We start from the raw sequence: 17,314 nt of genomic DNA on the forward strand, positions 1-17,314 counted from the left end.
ATTTATAAACTGAACAGAAATTCTCGAATGAGTGCTCGTAATTTGGAAGGTGGTGTTTTGATTGCTACACATGCGTCACTTTTTAGTCGACCTATTCGAATATCAACTGACTGTCTCCAGCAGGTGTACATGGACGTACGTTATGGATTTAAATCAGTTATTTATAGCTCTGTTTACTTGGCTCTTGCTAGTGAACCTTGTTTATATTTTGCCGGACTGTTATAGATGTGTCATCAGCATTTTCTCCAGTCACTGACCTCATTTTAGTTGATGATTAAAATCTTCCAAACACTGCTTGGTTTAATAAGTCTATAAGTAATCTTCATTTCTCTTCCACTTCATACTGCTCGGTGTGTAGTCAAGCTGATGTTTTTCAATTTTTTAGCTAGTGTTGTAATCCTATTGGCCACTACTGTATACCTACTTGGCATCGCGACACTATTGGACTGCTTAACCTGCTCTAATGGAATGAGCAAGTAATCCACCGCGCTGGGTATCCCTCCTATGTGGTGTTAGGGAAACTTCGAAGAAGCAGCCTGACTGTATATTCTAACGCAGTCGATAAAACCGACAAACCGAGGACAGACTCGACTAGAGTGACGCCAGGCCCGGTCATAAATTAACGGCGGGCCCTTGAGGGGATAGTTTAGACAACGAGGACCGATCGACGGAAAAAAGGCATTCGAGCGGCACCCTCGAGATTGAGCAGACCTCGAGTTTAGCGTGCGAACCGCATAAAATTGTATTCTCGGGAATATTTTGTACAGTTTATCATATTTGTCTTACAATTCAGAAGTGGGATAATTATCACGTGTCCTATACGGATCGGCAAGATCTCTGTGTGCGAAGTGTACGTTCAAACGTTTAGTGAAAATTGTGACGAAATTTGTTAAACTAGTCGTTTGAGTGCACGATGGGTCGTTCGAAAGGAAGCAAGCGAAAACACTCTCGTGCTCGTTCGCGAAGCAGATCAAACGATCGAGTACGGGAATTGTCTCGAGACGACTCGTGTGATCGTAAGCGGGACCGTGCGCGCAAGAACTTGCGGAAACGATCGCGAGATTCGCGGGATGGATCGCCGAGTTCCTGGCGAGGGGTGTCGCATGAACGTTCTCGGGATAGGTCACGACAACGGGAACGATCGCATTACTCAACCGGAAATTCTACGAGTGATTTGCGTGAAACGGTGGAAAGACTGCAGCGGGAATTGCGTAATGTGCGTAGACCCGCGAACGAAGAACATTTGGTGCCGCGATTCGATTCATCCAGAGATAATGCGGACGTAGAAACGTGGGTGCGCGACGTAGACCGAATCGCTCGTCGCTATTGGTGGACCGACGATGATGTAATTTGCAACATCGCGCGACAATTAAAAGGACATGCTCGTCGTTTTTTTGATGATGAACAAAGAAACGATCATACATGGAGCTCACTGAAGAGGGCCTTTATCAAGCAATTCAAAAAACCGGTGCCTTTTGCCAAATTGCTGAGGGAGGCTGCGCTTTACAGCGCTGAGCCAGGTCAAAAGCTGGGTGACTACTGTTTTGAGAAGCTAGCCAAGTTACGAGCCTTAAAATTGGAAATACCGGACGCCTACTTGGAGGATGGGATTATTGGTGGCATCGGCGACGAATCAATTGAACGCACTATACGTTCTAACAAGTACCGTGACGTACACGAGTTGTATGCAGCAATGACGGAGATGGGAACAATGCCGGTGGTGCAGAAGGTGGATAAGATGGTAGTGACTCAGCCTGGAAAACGACAGCAACGGCTGCCAGTGCCGGGACCATCAGGTGTGAAACCGAACAAGATCGGAGGACCGACATTGCATCCGGAGAAGACACGACGCGCACCGCTGGTGTGTTACAATTGCGGACGGGAAGGCCACATCGTGCGACTATGCCAACAGCCAAAGACTACCTGCGCCACGTGCAACGGCAAGGGACACCTCGATAAGCTTTGCCTGCGCATGAAAGATGTTAGCAATGTGTTGCAGGTGAGTCAAATAAAGAATCGCTATGTAATGGACGCTGAGGTAAACGGCCAAAAGGTCGAATGTTTACTGGACACTGGGTGTTCGAATACGATAATACAACGGATTACGGCGATTCGATTGGGTGTTGAAATGGTTGAGGGATCGCGGGTACAATTGCGTGGATTCTCTGGGATGGGAATAAATGCCAATTGGAGGGCGAAAATGACGATCAAAATCGGGGAGGTGATTGCAAATGTCGCTGCCATTGCCGTTGACGCCGAAGGAATGCGGTACGAGTTGATTGTAGGACAGGATTTTATAGATCAGGATCACGTCGTGCTAATTAAACAGCGAGATCAATTGATAATTAAAAGTTTGCCTGCTACCGACGGTATGGAACCACATAGGGTGAATACCTGTGCAGTGGAAGCGACGTTTGATATTAGTAAGATAAACATAGGTAACGTAACTGAGAAAGATCGGGTTCTTTGTAAAAACCTGTTAGAGTTGTATGCAGATCGAATCACCACGACAATGAGTACATTGGGTAAAACAAACCTTGTGAAGATGAAGATTAAATGTACTACCGATGTACCAATTGTGTACCATCCATATCGCATGGCAGAAGCGGAGCGGGCTGTGGTGCGAAAAATGGTACAAGAATTGCTTGAAAATGGGATAATCCGGGAGTCGGTGTCGCCTTACGCGAGTCCGATAATGTTGGTAAAAAAGAAAACGGGCGATTACAGACTCTGTGTAGATTATAGAAGACTGAACTCCGTAACCGTAAAGGATAAATATCCTCTGCCACTGATTGAGGATCAAATTGACCGGCTTGGGGGCTACAGGTATTTTACAACAATAGATCTTGCTTCAGGTTATTACCAAGTAGCGATGAGCGAGGAATCCATTGAAAAGACCGCTTTCGTTACCCCTGACGGTCATTATGAATTTCTCCGTATGCCGTTCGGTTTGACAAACGCGCCGGCTGTGTTTCAACGCCTCGTAAACACGATGCTGGGATCACTCAGGAATATTATAGTCTACCCGTATATTGATGACTTCATTATTCCGTCAAATACAATTACACAGGGATTAGAGCATCTCCGGCTTGTACTGGATCGATTACGTGAAGCAAATCTAACCGTCAAGTTAAGCAAATGTTCGTTCTTGAAAACCGAAATAAACTATTTAGGCAGAGAAATAAGCGCAGCGGGCGTCAAACCAGGTCGGCAAAAGGTAATTGCAGTACTTGATATGCCCCATCCCAAAACGGTCAAAGAAGTACGACAGTTCTTGGGATTGTCAGGATATTTCCGTCGTTCCATTAGAGGATACGCGACTTTAGTGTTGCCGCTAACCGCTCTTACTAAAAAGGATACGCCTTGGATGTGGGGTGAGGCGCAAGAAGAAGCAGTAAGGAGGGTCAAGGAGGCACTTACTACGTATCCGGTCCTGACGATTTTCAATAGTGAACGACGCACCGAACTACATACAGACGCCAGTTCCCTGGGGGTAGGTGCCATTTTGTTTCAATATGCAGAAAACGGGACTCGTCACGTGGTAGTATACTACAGCAAACAAACGACGATCGACCAGCAAAAATACCATTCGTACGAGTTGGAAACTATGGCGGTGGTGTTTGCATTGAGGCATTTTAGAGTTTATTTGTTGGGATTACATTTTACTATTTTGACGGACTGTAACGCTTTGCGTACGACGCTTACGAAAAAGGATTTGATTCCACGAATTGGGAGGTGGTGGCTTGAGGTGCAGGACTTCTCGTTTGATGTCGAGTATCGGCCGGGCACAGCAATGCAACATGTTGATGCACTGAGTCGAAATCCAACTAAAGATATCGATATTTATCCCGTGGATTTGACTGAAGCTGATTGGATTGTGACGGCACAGTTGCAAGACGAGCAGCTGAGCCGGATACGGAAAATTTTGTTAGATAACATACGTACCAAGGAAACGAAACAGTATTTCGATAACTATGTGCTGAAGAAAGGAAAGGTATGTCGACGATTGGAAAACGGACGCACACCGTGGGCCGTGCCACGAGCAGCGCGTTTCCAGATATGTCGTCTGTGTCATGACGATGCTGCACATCTGGGTCTGGAAAAAACGCTAAAACGGATACGAGACAATTATTGGTTCGCGGAGATGAATTCATTTGTTAAGAAATATGTTAACGCGTGTTTGAATTGCTTGTATTATAAACAACTGGGACGACGTAAGCAAGGAAAGCTGCATTCAATCGAGAAAACACCACTGCCTTTCCACACATTACACATTGACCACATGGGCCCGTTCGAAAAAAGTCGAAAAGGTAATCGATATCTGCTGGCGATCGTGGATGGCTTTACGAAGTTTACTATAGTAGAATCAGTGAAAGACACAAAATCTAAGCGGGCAGTGAAAAGTCTATTGGATGTTATACACCTATTTGGAGTACCTCACCGGATAATAAGTGATAGAGGCACAGCGTTCACGGCGCGAACTTTTCGTTTCTTTTGTACGACGTACGGAATCCGTCACGTCTTGAACGCAGTGGCAACTCCTCGAGCTAATGGACAGTGTGAGAGGTACAATCGCACTATCGTGGCATCCTTAGCTGCTATGACTGCAGGAAAAGATCCGGAACGTTGGGATGAGAACGTTAAGCAAATACAGAGTGCATTGAACACCACTCAGAACAAGGGTATCGGAACGACTCCGATGGAGGCCTTAATTGGATGTAAGACGAAACACCCAGCTGAGGCATGGATACTACAGGAGGTGCAAGACGAGATGGAACGACTGGATCTAGGCGAATTACGTGAAAAGATTTCCTCGTACATAACGGAGGATCAGAGAAAGCAAAAGGAGCAGTATGATAAGCAGCGGCGAGACGCAAGACGATATCATAAGGACGATGTTGTTATGGTGGAGATCACTGCTGAGAGAGTGACAGGAGACAGTAGAAAATTACACGCTAAATTTAAAGGACCTTTCCGAGTGACCACGGTTCTTGGAAATGATAGGTATGAAGTGGAAGATTTGAGAGAGGGAGGACGTCGGGCAAAGACGGTAGTGGCAGCCGAATGTTTGAAACCTTGGGTTGCAATGGTAGAATAGAGGAGACGAGGCGCACATTATAACGAGGATAAACCGCTATAATCGTGATTACAACAAGGGTCATCCGTTGTGCTAGTGATTAGAACGAGGGTAAACCGTTTTACTAGTGATTGTAACGAGGGTAAACCGTTATAATTGTGATTACAACAAGGGTAATCCGTTGTACTAGTGATTATGACGAGGGTAAACCGTTATAAATGTGATTACGACGAGGGTAATCCGTTGTATTAATGACTAAACCGAGAGTAAAACGTAGTATTGGTGATCATAACGAGGGGAATCCGTTAAACCGAAACGAACAGAGATTTTTAAATTGTGCTGAAATTGTGAGCAATCCGAGAATCAGAGAAAGTGTTTTCGTGACACATCGGTCACATCGGGGACTTGAATAAAATTGTATGTTGGAATTGAATGCTGATAGGAATACGTTTTTCATGTTCTAGAAAACAGCGTGATGAAAATACTCGAGGACGAGCACAATTGCAGGTTGGCCGAATGTTAGGGAAACTTCGAAGAAGCAGCCTGACTGTATATTCTAACGCAGTCGATAAGACCGACAAACCGAGGACAGACTCGACTAGAGTGACGCCAGGCCCGGTCATAAATTAACGGCGGGCCCTTGAGGAGATAGTTTAGACAACGAGGACCGATCGACGGAAAAAAGGCATTCGAGCGGCACCCTCGAGATTGAGCAGACCTCGAGTTTAGCGTGCGAACCGCATAAAATTGTATTCTCGGGAATATTTTGTACAGTTTATCATATTTGTCTTACAGTGGTACCGAATACCCTTCCCATAACGCAGATCTTCCCAAGTAGGGGAAAACCACTCCTGAAACATATCTTTCGGTTCTCCTTCCAACGCTACACCCCAGCATATTTCCCAACAGCGTTACTGTCTCCTCGGAAAGAGGGTAGTAGGAACCGTCCTACCTTAGATGAAGACGCAGCATTGGAAGAAGAACCGAAACATATGTTTCAGAAGTGGTTTTCCCCTACTTGGGAAGGCCTGCCATAAGGTGTGGTCGTGACTGCGCTTTTACGCGACGGTCACCCGGACATCAGTACATACTATGGAGAAGAAAATCTTGAAAAATGATGTTAAAAGTTACACTTTTTATAACTGTATTATGAGATCTCAGCAACAAATGCACTAATTTTGATGACACTATACTTAATCGAAAAATCGTACCAACATTATATTGCGATAATACCATTGAATTTTAAATCTGAGCTACGGAACCAGTGATATACACAATTAAAGTTTTTCACACGCAAAATTCCAAACAATGTACACAATATAATTGTTAGAACACTGAGACGAACATTTAGATATATGGAGCTGTTATTGTAAAAGGAAAGCAGGTCAGACGCTATGTCATAGAACATTTCTGTGAAATGTCATTTTATCTCCTATTTTAATTCCTCTATCACTAGTTAAAATATGAGAAAATGTACTATTTACATTCTTTAGGTACATATACTATGTAAACACCGATTCCACTTGTTCTATATTTACCTTTCATTTTCTTCTCACGGCATCGTAAATCTTGTAAGTCATAAACTGCTTTCGTAACTGGATCAATATTATTATGAAGATGCATATTTAGTTTTACATCACGCATTGTTTGACCAACTACATCATTCCATGAAAAATGGTTATGTTTTATATTTTGTATTCTGTTATTAATCCTTGTCCAATCTTTTTCATCGTTATGTACAAAAGCAAATTTCGTAAGATTTTCCATGTCCATTACTTGAAAATAATGTGCGTTCGTTTGATCTCGTGAGTAATGTGGTTGATGATAAAATATTCCTAATTTCTGCATTATTATATTCATAAAAAAGTTTGATCTTGAAGAGAGCCATATACCCAGACTGGTAGTTTGTTTGATCAATTTCTCAGATTTTTCTTTTGACCAGTTATACATGTATAAAATAATCTGCAACAATAATTCAGTTCCTTACTTATGAAATATGTTCAAGTCCATGCATGAAAGATTACAAAATATATTTGATGCAAAAGTACATTAATATCGAAGAATAAATATGTTGTTCAAAAGAATACGTTAATAATATAAACCAATTTTTTTCGAATTAAATTTCACGACAAATTATAATTTATGTGTAGGTTTTAATGATTTGATGTTCCGAATAAAACCTAATTTCACTCACAAATGGGTATTATAATTCGTAAAAACTCTTTATTTCATTCGAGAATTTCACTGATTGACAAGCAAAGATAGACAACCCAAGAAAGGAGGATAGGTGTTTTCATATCTCACTATGTATCTTTAACACTGTATTAGATATAAAAAAGTAGTTGCACTTGAAATTGAACGATCTTCTGTGCTTCATAACACTATGTAATTAAATTGATAAAAATTTGGTTTTTATTAGCAATTCTAGAATGTGAATGTAGGGATGTAAGGATATTTTTTCGCATTTTTAAACCTTTGCATTCAGAGGTTCTTATTTTCCATTCATTTTGTCCCCTTAAAAGGGAGAGCCGAGTGCAAAGGGTTAATATTTAAGGAAACAATCGCGTGTAGACATTCAAGTCGGATATACATGTATATTTTTTGACGTAATACAAAATTTAAAATGTTTTGAGATTGGAGAGGGATTTTTTATTTAAATAGAAAATATCTATCAATTTAAATACATAATCTTATGAAGAATAAAAATCCATTAATTTTTATTCTAACCATTTTTTAATAACTATTATAGTTCTAAAAATACATAAGAAAATACAGAACCACACGTCTACATCTACTTTAAGGGGTGTTATCATCCTAAAGAATCATATTGTAGTCAATAAATAGAATTGCTCTCGAAGTCTCTTATAAATCTGCTTCCTAATTATTGATCCAAAAAAATTGAAATTTTTAAATTGTCCAACTTCTCTTGTGAGTGAAATTTTAATCAACAGTAAAAGTTAAGTTGCATGGAAGGTGGCAGTCGTGGAATCAACGTTGTCAATGTAGTATTATAAATGATTAATAATGTCACAATTCAGTTTACGACGTATATCACGTCGTGGATGTCGAAATAGAATGAATACTTAAAAACGACGAAATTGGAATTTTTGGAAATTTTTCTTTGTTAATTAAAAAACTTCAGAGGGTAGGTTAGTCATGTGACTTTCCGAGATTGCAAAGTCGGTATTTGCTGTTACAGGTTTCGTTATAGCAATAGCATTACTTACAGACACAGTTATTTATTGAACGCGAGATGGGGCTACTCTATGATTTCGAATTTGGACCGCGATTTAGAAAATTTTCCTCTTCACTGTACATACTATTACACGAGCCACGAGTATGAGCTCGGCACATCGACAGCTAAGAAAAGTCTAGAGTCTAGAGAGAAGTCAGATGTGACCCTTACTCTCTCGCTCTTAAAACGATGAAATTCAACTGTTCAAGTTGTCGGCAAGTGATACGAGCCACGTACGATCTTTTCAATTGCCCAAACATTTTCATTTTTCGATTTGTTAAAAGGGAGCAGTGGCGGATCTACTCTTCAAGAGACCCGAGATCCCTCAAATTGTTAGAGTCCCATTGTAATAAATAAATTATGGGCAATATGTCTTGTTCTATTTTTATGCAAGATTAAATACACATAAAACTAAGAATATTTGAATATTACCGCCTGTACTTAAATCCGCTATTGGTAAGATCCCAGAGATTTTTATACAATTTTTAAGGATAAGTCTAGAAGTAATGACGTTTTCTAGAATATCTCTATGCGTATTTTTTACGAACAATCAAAACAAGTCTATATACATCTGTAATAGATCCTGCGTTTAATATCTAGTATGAACATAACTTTTTTGCCTTTTTAAAGTATATAGATTACATATAGTAGTATTCCACAAACACTGCAGTTGTTTTGTACAAATTTTCTTTCAGAAATACATATCTAAAAAATATATTGGAATTTTTCTCTAAAATAAATATGTACATATTACATATATATACATATATATGCGTATGTAGGTTTTACGGAAAATTAAAATAACGCATCTGACGTTGCGGCTAGCCACTGTGTTCAATGCACACAACCGCACACAATCACACACAATACATGAGAAAACAAATGCAAGAGATCGAATACATCTGGAGATGTTGCATTGTGTGTATTTCGATAAACAAAGAAAAGAGTAGAAAAAAGTTAAAATATATATGTTAAATATGTATTTGTAAATGAAAATTTGTATAAAAAAATTACAATTTTTGTAAAATACTTTTATATGCAATTTAGACATTTAAAAAAAGAAAGAAGAAGTTCTTTCCAGACTAGGTATTGAACCTGGGACGTGTCACTTACAATCACACTATCATTTACAATTGCCTAACCACTTATTTTGAGGAGACTATTAACTTCTCAATATATTATAGGATGTAGCAGGCCATGTCGTACAATTAAGAAGAGGATGATTGGGTGAAACTGATAATAAAGCTCTCTGAGAATCGCACCGAAGAGTTCTCTTCGTATTGTAAGTTGGAAAGTGGCAATATTTGGACAATCCAAAAAATCGCGTGTGACTGGCGCCACTTACTCGCGACATAGATAGCATTTGAGTCTCAAGAGCGAGATAGTAAGTTTCACTTTAAATTTGCTTTCTCTTTTGACTTTCCGAAGCTGTCTGAACTGGTCTGGAATACCGAGTTCGTGTACACGCAGCTGGAATAGGCGAGGAAATTTTCAGTAATTCACGTCGTCAATTTTGGTATCACAGATTCTGATTCCACACGGGCAGTCTTCTTAATTAGGCACCGCCTCGTTTGCACAAGCCCAACTAAACTTGTCACATATTTTACTCTGCTTTATCGATAACCCGTCAAAAAGTAATGCTGAGACATGGGTTTATGGGAGCTAACTTTTCGTCCTTATATAAGAAGCTTCTGAGTTGGAAAAGGGTTCATTTGAAAGAAAAAAATGATTTTGTTCAAAACACTTTCTAAATTACATAAAATTGCTTGAATTCCACGGCTGTGAACGGTCGATTTTTACTCTATTATACAACACTCATATTACTAAATATCAGCAGAATCTCGTTAAATCACGAGTTGATTGCGTTCCATTGAATTTTTTTCTTTCAAATGAACTCTTTCCCAGCTCAGAAGTTTCTCATATAAGAACAAAGAATTAGCTCCCGTAAAGCCATATTTTTTCCAAATTTTGTCGGTAACGTAACCTCTCTGCCATAACCTAATCTAAAATTAATAAAATCTTGACATTCGTTAAATTAAAATTATACCTAACATCATGGAAATCGGACTTTTTAATAAAGTAAACGTTGAGTTCTGTAAATAAATTTGTTCTTATAATTATGTTAATTACAAACCAATTTATGTATATAAATAATTTTCATTGAAATAGAAATCCGTTAATATAACTTTCATGAAAATTCATAGAGTCATACGGAATTTGGTATTTTCCTTTCTTAATGTCTAGTTCCGTCTTTGTTTTTAACAAAAAACTAAGATAATCCTCTATAACCTAAATTTCCTGTAATGGCTAAAAACAATTATTTTACATGGAACTAGTAAATTTTAATCTCGAGATATGAATTAATAATGAATTTTCAAATTTCAAAGTCTTTATTACAAGGGAACGATTTGTAACTTTGGAGCTATGAATACAGAGTGTATTCGAAAGTGTTGGAAATTTTTGATGGTAGATTCTATATATGTAAACAATGAAAAAAGTTCATGTGTATATGTTCTAAAACGCCTAGTTTTTTAATTGTACGCTATATTGGGTGACGTAAAATGCTAAGTCAAATTCTGTTAAAAATGAGAAAAACATGGAACACATTTGAAGAATAGGTTTTAAACACAAAGACATTGAAAAAAGGTAAAATGCACATATGCCCAAAAACGCACAGTTTTTTAGTTACACAGTATTTTATATTGCGTAAAATGCTGGCTCATTTCTTGCCTATGCGATGTGATATCCCTTTTAAGGTCCCACTAGGTCCAGAGATATCCCAGTCTCATGAATGAGTAGCGCGGAGTTGTGGATTTTAAAGAAAGTATCACACCGTACGCCATATAAAGTATTGTATAACCGAAAAGCTAAGCGTTTCCGGACATATGTGCACGTAAACATTTTTCATTATTTTCATGTCTAGAATCTGCCTTCCGAAGATGTTCTGCATTTTCTGATATAGCATCCGTACAATATTTCCGTTAACTGGAAACAGTGGAATATCTCGTGAACGGCTGTTATAATAAAGAAAATGTTCCTTCAAAAATTACTAGGTATAAAGAGGGATATGGAGAAGATTTTAAAGCTAAATTAGTTTTTTTTAAATGTAAGTCTTCTAGTTCTTTATTTCTTATACAATAGCATTTGTTGAGACGAATTCAACGAAGTACCTTATCTGATCAATTACTGTAGTACAGAAATAGAAATGCGGAAATTCCTTAGGAGTCAGATAAACATAAATCGCCAATTAACGTCTATTCGACTATTCACTGCCAAGAGGGATCAAACTTCTACAGCAATTCCCTTTTGTACTTTATGCTTCTTAGGATATCGTTTGTAAAATGTGTAATTAAGAGGATAACAAATACCAATATCGCAAAAAGAAAGACAGTTGACGATAACTTTTTATCCGTCGATTGGTTCATAATTGTTAACGGAAGTAATCAATTGGTAGTCACGTTAAGAATCGATGAGGCTTCATATGTCATCAAAGTGCAATAATCAAGGCTATATTTATAAGGGTACGTAGTAATTCTAACATAAAGAGACATAAAAAGTTGGATCTTTCTTCGCAGCAGGTATTCTAGCAGGCATCCACTGATTATTCATTATATCGTATATAACTTCGTATTACAATAAATTATCATACCACATATGCCACTCGCTTGATACTACTACTCAAATACCATCGTGTAATAAATAAAAAAGTTTAAGGTTCCCTTTAAAGGAATTAATTAATTTTAAAATCTCCTCCATTATTCCATATACTAAAAAATAATTTACCTCGTATAATGTCTTTCTTTATACTAAACAACTTTTGGAAGAACATTTTTTTTATTACAGCAGTCGTTCACGAAATATTATATTTATGTATATAAAATTTAAGTTCACAAAAACTAAATAAAAACGTCATCTGCTGGCCTAAAAATGACAAAATCAGTATCGATAGATAATTTCTGAGTAAGACAATGTTATAGAGGGTTAACAAAAAACGAAGACTGCGAAATTGCGAGAAACCACAGTAATGACTTTCTTTATTACTTACACTGTTACTTCGAACTTCAGCCAGTAATATTCGTTGTCTTGATACAAAATTAGAGTCCAGTATCAAAGAATTGAATTTTTGAGAAACCTTTTGATCTATAATTAAGAAAAATGACATATTACACGTGTAATAAAACTTTGAAAAAATATTTTACATGGTATAAATAAACATAGTATGAAAGATACATAAGTAGTATCTTAATGATAACATTTTAAAATACATATCGCTCATTTGTTGCAATAATGACAAAATTGAAACATTGATCGTTATTATGTAATTAGTATAGAAAGAAGTTCTTACACTGAATGTTGAAATTGACTTATTTTTCTAAAAATTATACACTTTGAATTATGTCATTGTTGCAGTAAATAAGCGACATGTATACGCAGATTAAAGAGTTTTAAGGAAAATAAACATACTCGACGTTTTTTAAAAATTGTAATAACGTTAGATAATAATTTAGACTATGAAAATAAATTTCAGTTTCCTACAACCTATGAACGTACTTTTGACGTAGATGATATACTTTTTTTAAATTTAGAAGTCTGTTAAATAAGAGAAGAATATTACATTTTGTATTATGTATTCTGGAAAGAAGGAGCATATATAAAATCTGGTTTTCATTCGTTGTATACAAAATACTGAATATTTCAGTTTTTGTGACTCTGTTAGTTCTTCTAGATTTTCCGAATATACGACGGCATTGACACAGACAATTACTTTCACTGTAGCAGAGTTTGTACAATATAATGTCACGAAATATCCTATAACATAGTGGTCAATCTACTTCGCATTGCAGTAATAATGCTTTAACCTCTTAACGCTAACATCCGAGTCTGATTCGGGAACAACTGATGGTCCAAAATGTGCATGCCCCAGTCAGACTCGGACAGCAATAGATATGTCTTTCTTGATGCAGGATCAAATTGAACACGACTACACAATATAATTTCACACCGGCAAATGATCACGAAGTCTTAGAATATTTTCGATTATTTTTTGATAAGTATTTGATCAATTAATTAGTTACTGAAAGCAATAAATATGCCAATCTACAAGGTGATACTTTATGAAATGTAAATACTTTTAGCTTTAATTATATTACAAAGAATAATAAAAAAAAACCTGGAGAAAGTATGAACTGGATTAAAACCGGAATTTTTAAAACAATAATTTTTTCAGAATTGATTATTTTCAAGGCGATATTTTTATATTGAAAGGAATTTGCATTTTACTAATAATGAAGACTATGATCCTAAGACGTACCCTAATCCCAACTAAGTATAATTTGGCCAGTAATCAATCACATAAATAAAAAAATGTTCTAGTCTATATACATCCATGAAAAATATAACAATAAACGGCAGTCTAATGTAATATAAGGGACGATTAAGATGAATGTAATACATTTCCTTGAAATGATCTCGTTTTAGAAAAAACTATTTTTATTATGTGAATCAGAGACAGGATACTTATATAATTCTATTGTTTGTACCGGGAAAGGAACAGTAATTAGTAATAAATATAAAGATTTGCCAATGTAATCCCAAGTAGTTGTGACGTTGATGGAGCATTTTCTGGGATATGGCTATTGCCTAACAGTAAACAATTTCTATACTTCTTCATAACTTATAGATTTACATGTAAGTCATAAGACTGACCTGTAGACTGTAGCGGCCAGCGGCACGTACAAATAAGAACATTTTACGTGCAGACGGCTGGCAGGATTTTTAGACACGTGCGTAAAGAAAGCTATTTTTGAGGAGCTAGTTCAGTTAGCTGTTTCAAACAATACATGTTTCCTTTTTTAAGACTTTCATGTTTGGGGTTCAGTAGCTACGGCGGATGTCATAAAGTCCTGAATTTCCGAGGGACCTAAACGGTTCGAGAGTTGCAACCGGCGGGCTACCGGGCCAAACGATCGGCTGCGTTAAACGACTCGAGCTTCGAGGAAATTCAGCGTTGTTGGTAAGTTTGGGTCAGTAGGCCTTTCTCCGCGGGGTTGTTACACGAGGTCGGTATCACGACTAGGTGACGATTCGAATAGATGGCGCGATCGAACTAAGAAATATTTCCATTGGCCAATTAGCGTGAGGCGTTGATCAATGAAAATGAATTTGGAGGTTCGGCGCGTTTTCGAGAGAGCTTATGAAGCGAGGGTGAGTCAGTCGACTACGGGACGCCTAAACGCCAACTGTCAGAAAACGAAAAAGAATAAAACAGTCTTTGGAATCTCAACGTGATTTTCTTGAACATAGACCCTTCGCTAAAGACATCTGTACAGAACAATACGAACAAATAGAAAAGATCTCCCACCTGAACTATCACGTACGAAACTTCATAAAGGTATTTCTTTGAGAAATCTTTTATTCATATATTATTCTTATTATTATAAACTTATCATACAATTATTCAAAATATAAGACACAATATTAAAATAAAACAAAATCATATTGGTCATTTATGGTAGGTTAAGCCAAAACAATGTGAGCGTTAAGCGGTTAAAGTTAACATGTCAATATGGTAAAATCAGAAGCAGAGGATTTTGTAATTTTACAGATACAGTAGTATAAGGCATAACTGCGTTCAAGTCGTAGCAGATATCTGCACCCGGAACATCTCTAAGGTTTAATGCTATCTTTGTTTTAGAGATCTTTCTTTTTTCGCAACCTTTGACAGACCAAGAGACTGAATTCGAAATTAATGACCATGTAACACTTAACTGCACTCAGTGGGTCCCATGCTGGGTGCAGTTATGCGTTATGATACTGTATATTGTGGAGGAGCAATAGAAAAAGAAAGTTTTAATGCGTTTTGTTGTATTTTTTACGGTTTAACATTTATAAGGTTTTAAAGATCGGAAATGCTTGTGGAAAAGAACGTATGTAACGCATACAAATGAAATGTAGTCCATAAGACCCAGTGACTAAAAAAGCTAGAATCGTTTACACTAGGTGTCTCACTGAAGGACTTATGTCTATGAGGGCCCTAACACGTTTTAAGGGTCTTCTAAAATAACTGCAACCTTCTCAAGCCATCGAATTGGTCAGCAGAGACACAACGGTAGATGCGTATTTCAAGCAACATTGTCAGATTGTGTAGCCGATCGAAACTCTCTTTCTATCTTTAGGAGTAAGCACGCCTTTCTCATTGACTCAATAAAGCAGATTTCGTTATGTGCAAGACACCCCATGTTAAATTGATTATTTTTTTCGTTTTCCTTTATTAATCTAAGAGATTCTGATAAGTTGCGATGTAGTTTAAGATACTATTTAACTTGTTTTCAATTTAAGTTAAAGGAAGTTGAATTTTACGCCATTTCTTCTATGCTATACGAACATCCCTAAATGTCTAGTAGGGTTCGACATCTTTGCCAGTCGTCACTGAAATAGCGCTAAGTGGCTCCTCTGAGAAGAAAAGACGCCAGACGCCAAAAAAAGATACGACATATGCAAGGAACCACGACGAAATATTCGGAGACAATTGGTTAAAGCTCAGTAGGGCGAGCGTTGCGTGGGAGAAATACCATTCACGAGTTAGAGAAGCAACAATATCGCAAGTTAGAGACCACTAGGACTTAACCTTAGAAAGTCATACTATAGGTTTATGGACTCTTTCTACGCGTTTGTTTCACCGATATGCACGACCTACTTTTCAATTTTAGAACATAACGTTAACTTTAAGGCATTGTTACTGTAAAACGAAAGCAGGTCGGACATTAAAAAAAATGTTATAAATGTCGTGGATAAAGATCCAATGCGCGGACCTACCACTCTAGTGTAACACCTCTCACAAAATTTCGTGTATTGTTGACACAGACAAATCACGAACGGTCAATCCGTGCGGATGAAATGTAAATAGAGTGCTGGCCTGGAAAGAGACCACTTTGACCAAAAAGTCGGACTATGTAGAGGAGTTGCAACTAAAGAAGCAGACACTGACAAAGTTGACCTCCGGGACATTCGTATTCAGCAGAACATAGAGAGACTGACTTAAAAAACTTTGATTCAATGAAATTAATCTCTTGACATTCTCCACTATTATGTTAGGTTATCCAAGAAGTCAGTGTCGCCTTTTACGACGAGAAACAGATAAACATTTTAAACTTACTTTTAGATTTAGAATTCAGATTAATTAGAAATCAACATTGTGAACAACTTTTTCTTATACATATGACTGCCGTTCGCTCTTGCTTTTCAAAAACTGTTGCTACTATCACATTGAATTTTGTTTATACGTACGCGTCCGTGGCAGTGTATGAGTCAATATGTGACAGCCTCTATTCTGCTGTTTCTATAAACAGAGCACGGGTCCTGTAACCAATATTGTTGGGGTGGACTAATTGTAACTACCGAGCTCGAGTATTGCCTTCCAAACCTTTACTTATTGTCAGTGGTATAAGTTAACCCAGTGGACAAGTCTAACAAAAAAATTCCCCAGGTGACCCAATACCCTAGAAGGAGCTAGTGGGCCTAAGTTGACCCAGTGAACAAATATACAATGTAAGAGAGGTAGGTTACGTTACGTTTGTCCACTGAGTCAACTTAGAACCACTGGGTCTTTATAAGGTGTTAGGATGCCTGATTAACTTATATCCCTGACAATACGTAAAGATTTCGAAGACAATGCTGAAGTTCAATAGTTGACTCATAACCTGCCATGGACACGTACGTATAAGCAGAATTCATTCTGATAGTAGCAACAGTTTTTTCGCAAATATCTCAAAACGTAAGGCCGAGCGGCGGTTATATGTATAAGAAAACGTTGTTCAAAATATCGTTCTCTATAATATGTTCAAAGATTATAAAAATCAGTGAGGTATACCCTTTTTGCACAATTACTGTGATTATTTACAAAACGGGCGACTTTATTGGACGCGTGGTGAATACTGGGTGGTGTGTAGAGGGATATAGAGTACATGGAATAGGGCAAGGAAGTATAAAACATCCCTTCAACA

At 37.6% G+C, this 17,314-nt stretch overlaps 1 protein-coding gene across 1 annotated transcript in view; it reads right to left on the bottom strand.

The window, feature by feature from the left end:
• LOC143187524 (KICSTOR complex protein SZT2) overlaps positions 1–17,314 on the bottom strand; it is a 155,056-nt gene that overhangs the window by 16,738 nt on the left and 121,004 nt on the right. The window contains exons 19-20 of the mRNA XM_076391738.1: positions 12,358–12,452; positions 6,616–7,039 (exon numbers count right to left, since the gene is read on the bottom strand). Of these exons, the coding sequence (XP_076247853.1) occupies positions 6,616–7,039; positions 12,358–12,452 (519 nt within the window). The remainder of the gene's footprint in view (positions 1–6,615; positions 7,040–12,357; positions 12,453–17,314) is intronic.

The sequence above is a fragment of the Calliopsis andreniformis genome, unplaced genomic scaffold (assembly GCF_051401765.1).
Source record: "Calliopsis andreniformis isolate RMS-2024a unplaced genomic scaffold, iyCalAndr_principal scaffold0048, whole genome shotgun sequence".
Taxonomy (NCBI): Eukaryota; Metazoa; Arthropoda; class Insecta; order Hymenoptera; family Andrenidae; genus Calliopsis; species Calliopsis andreniformis.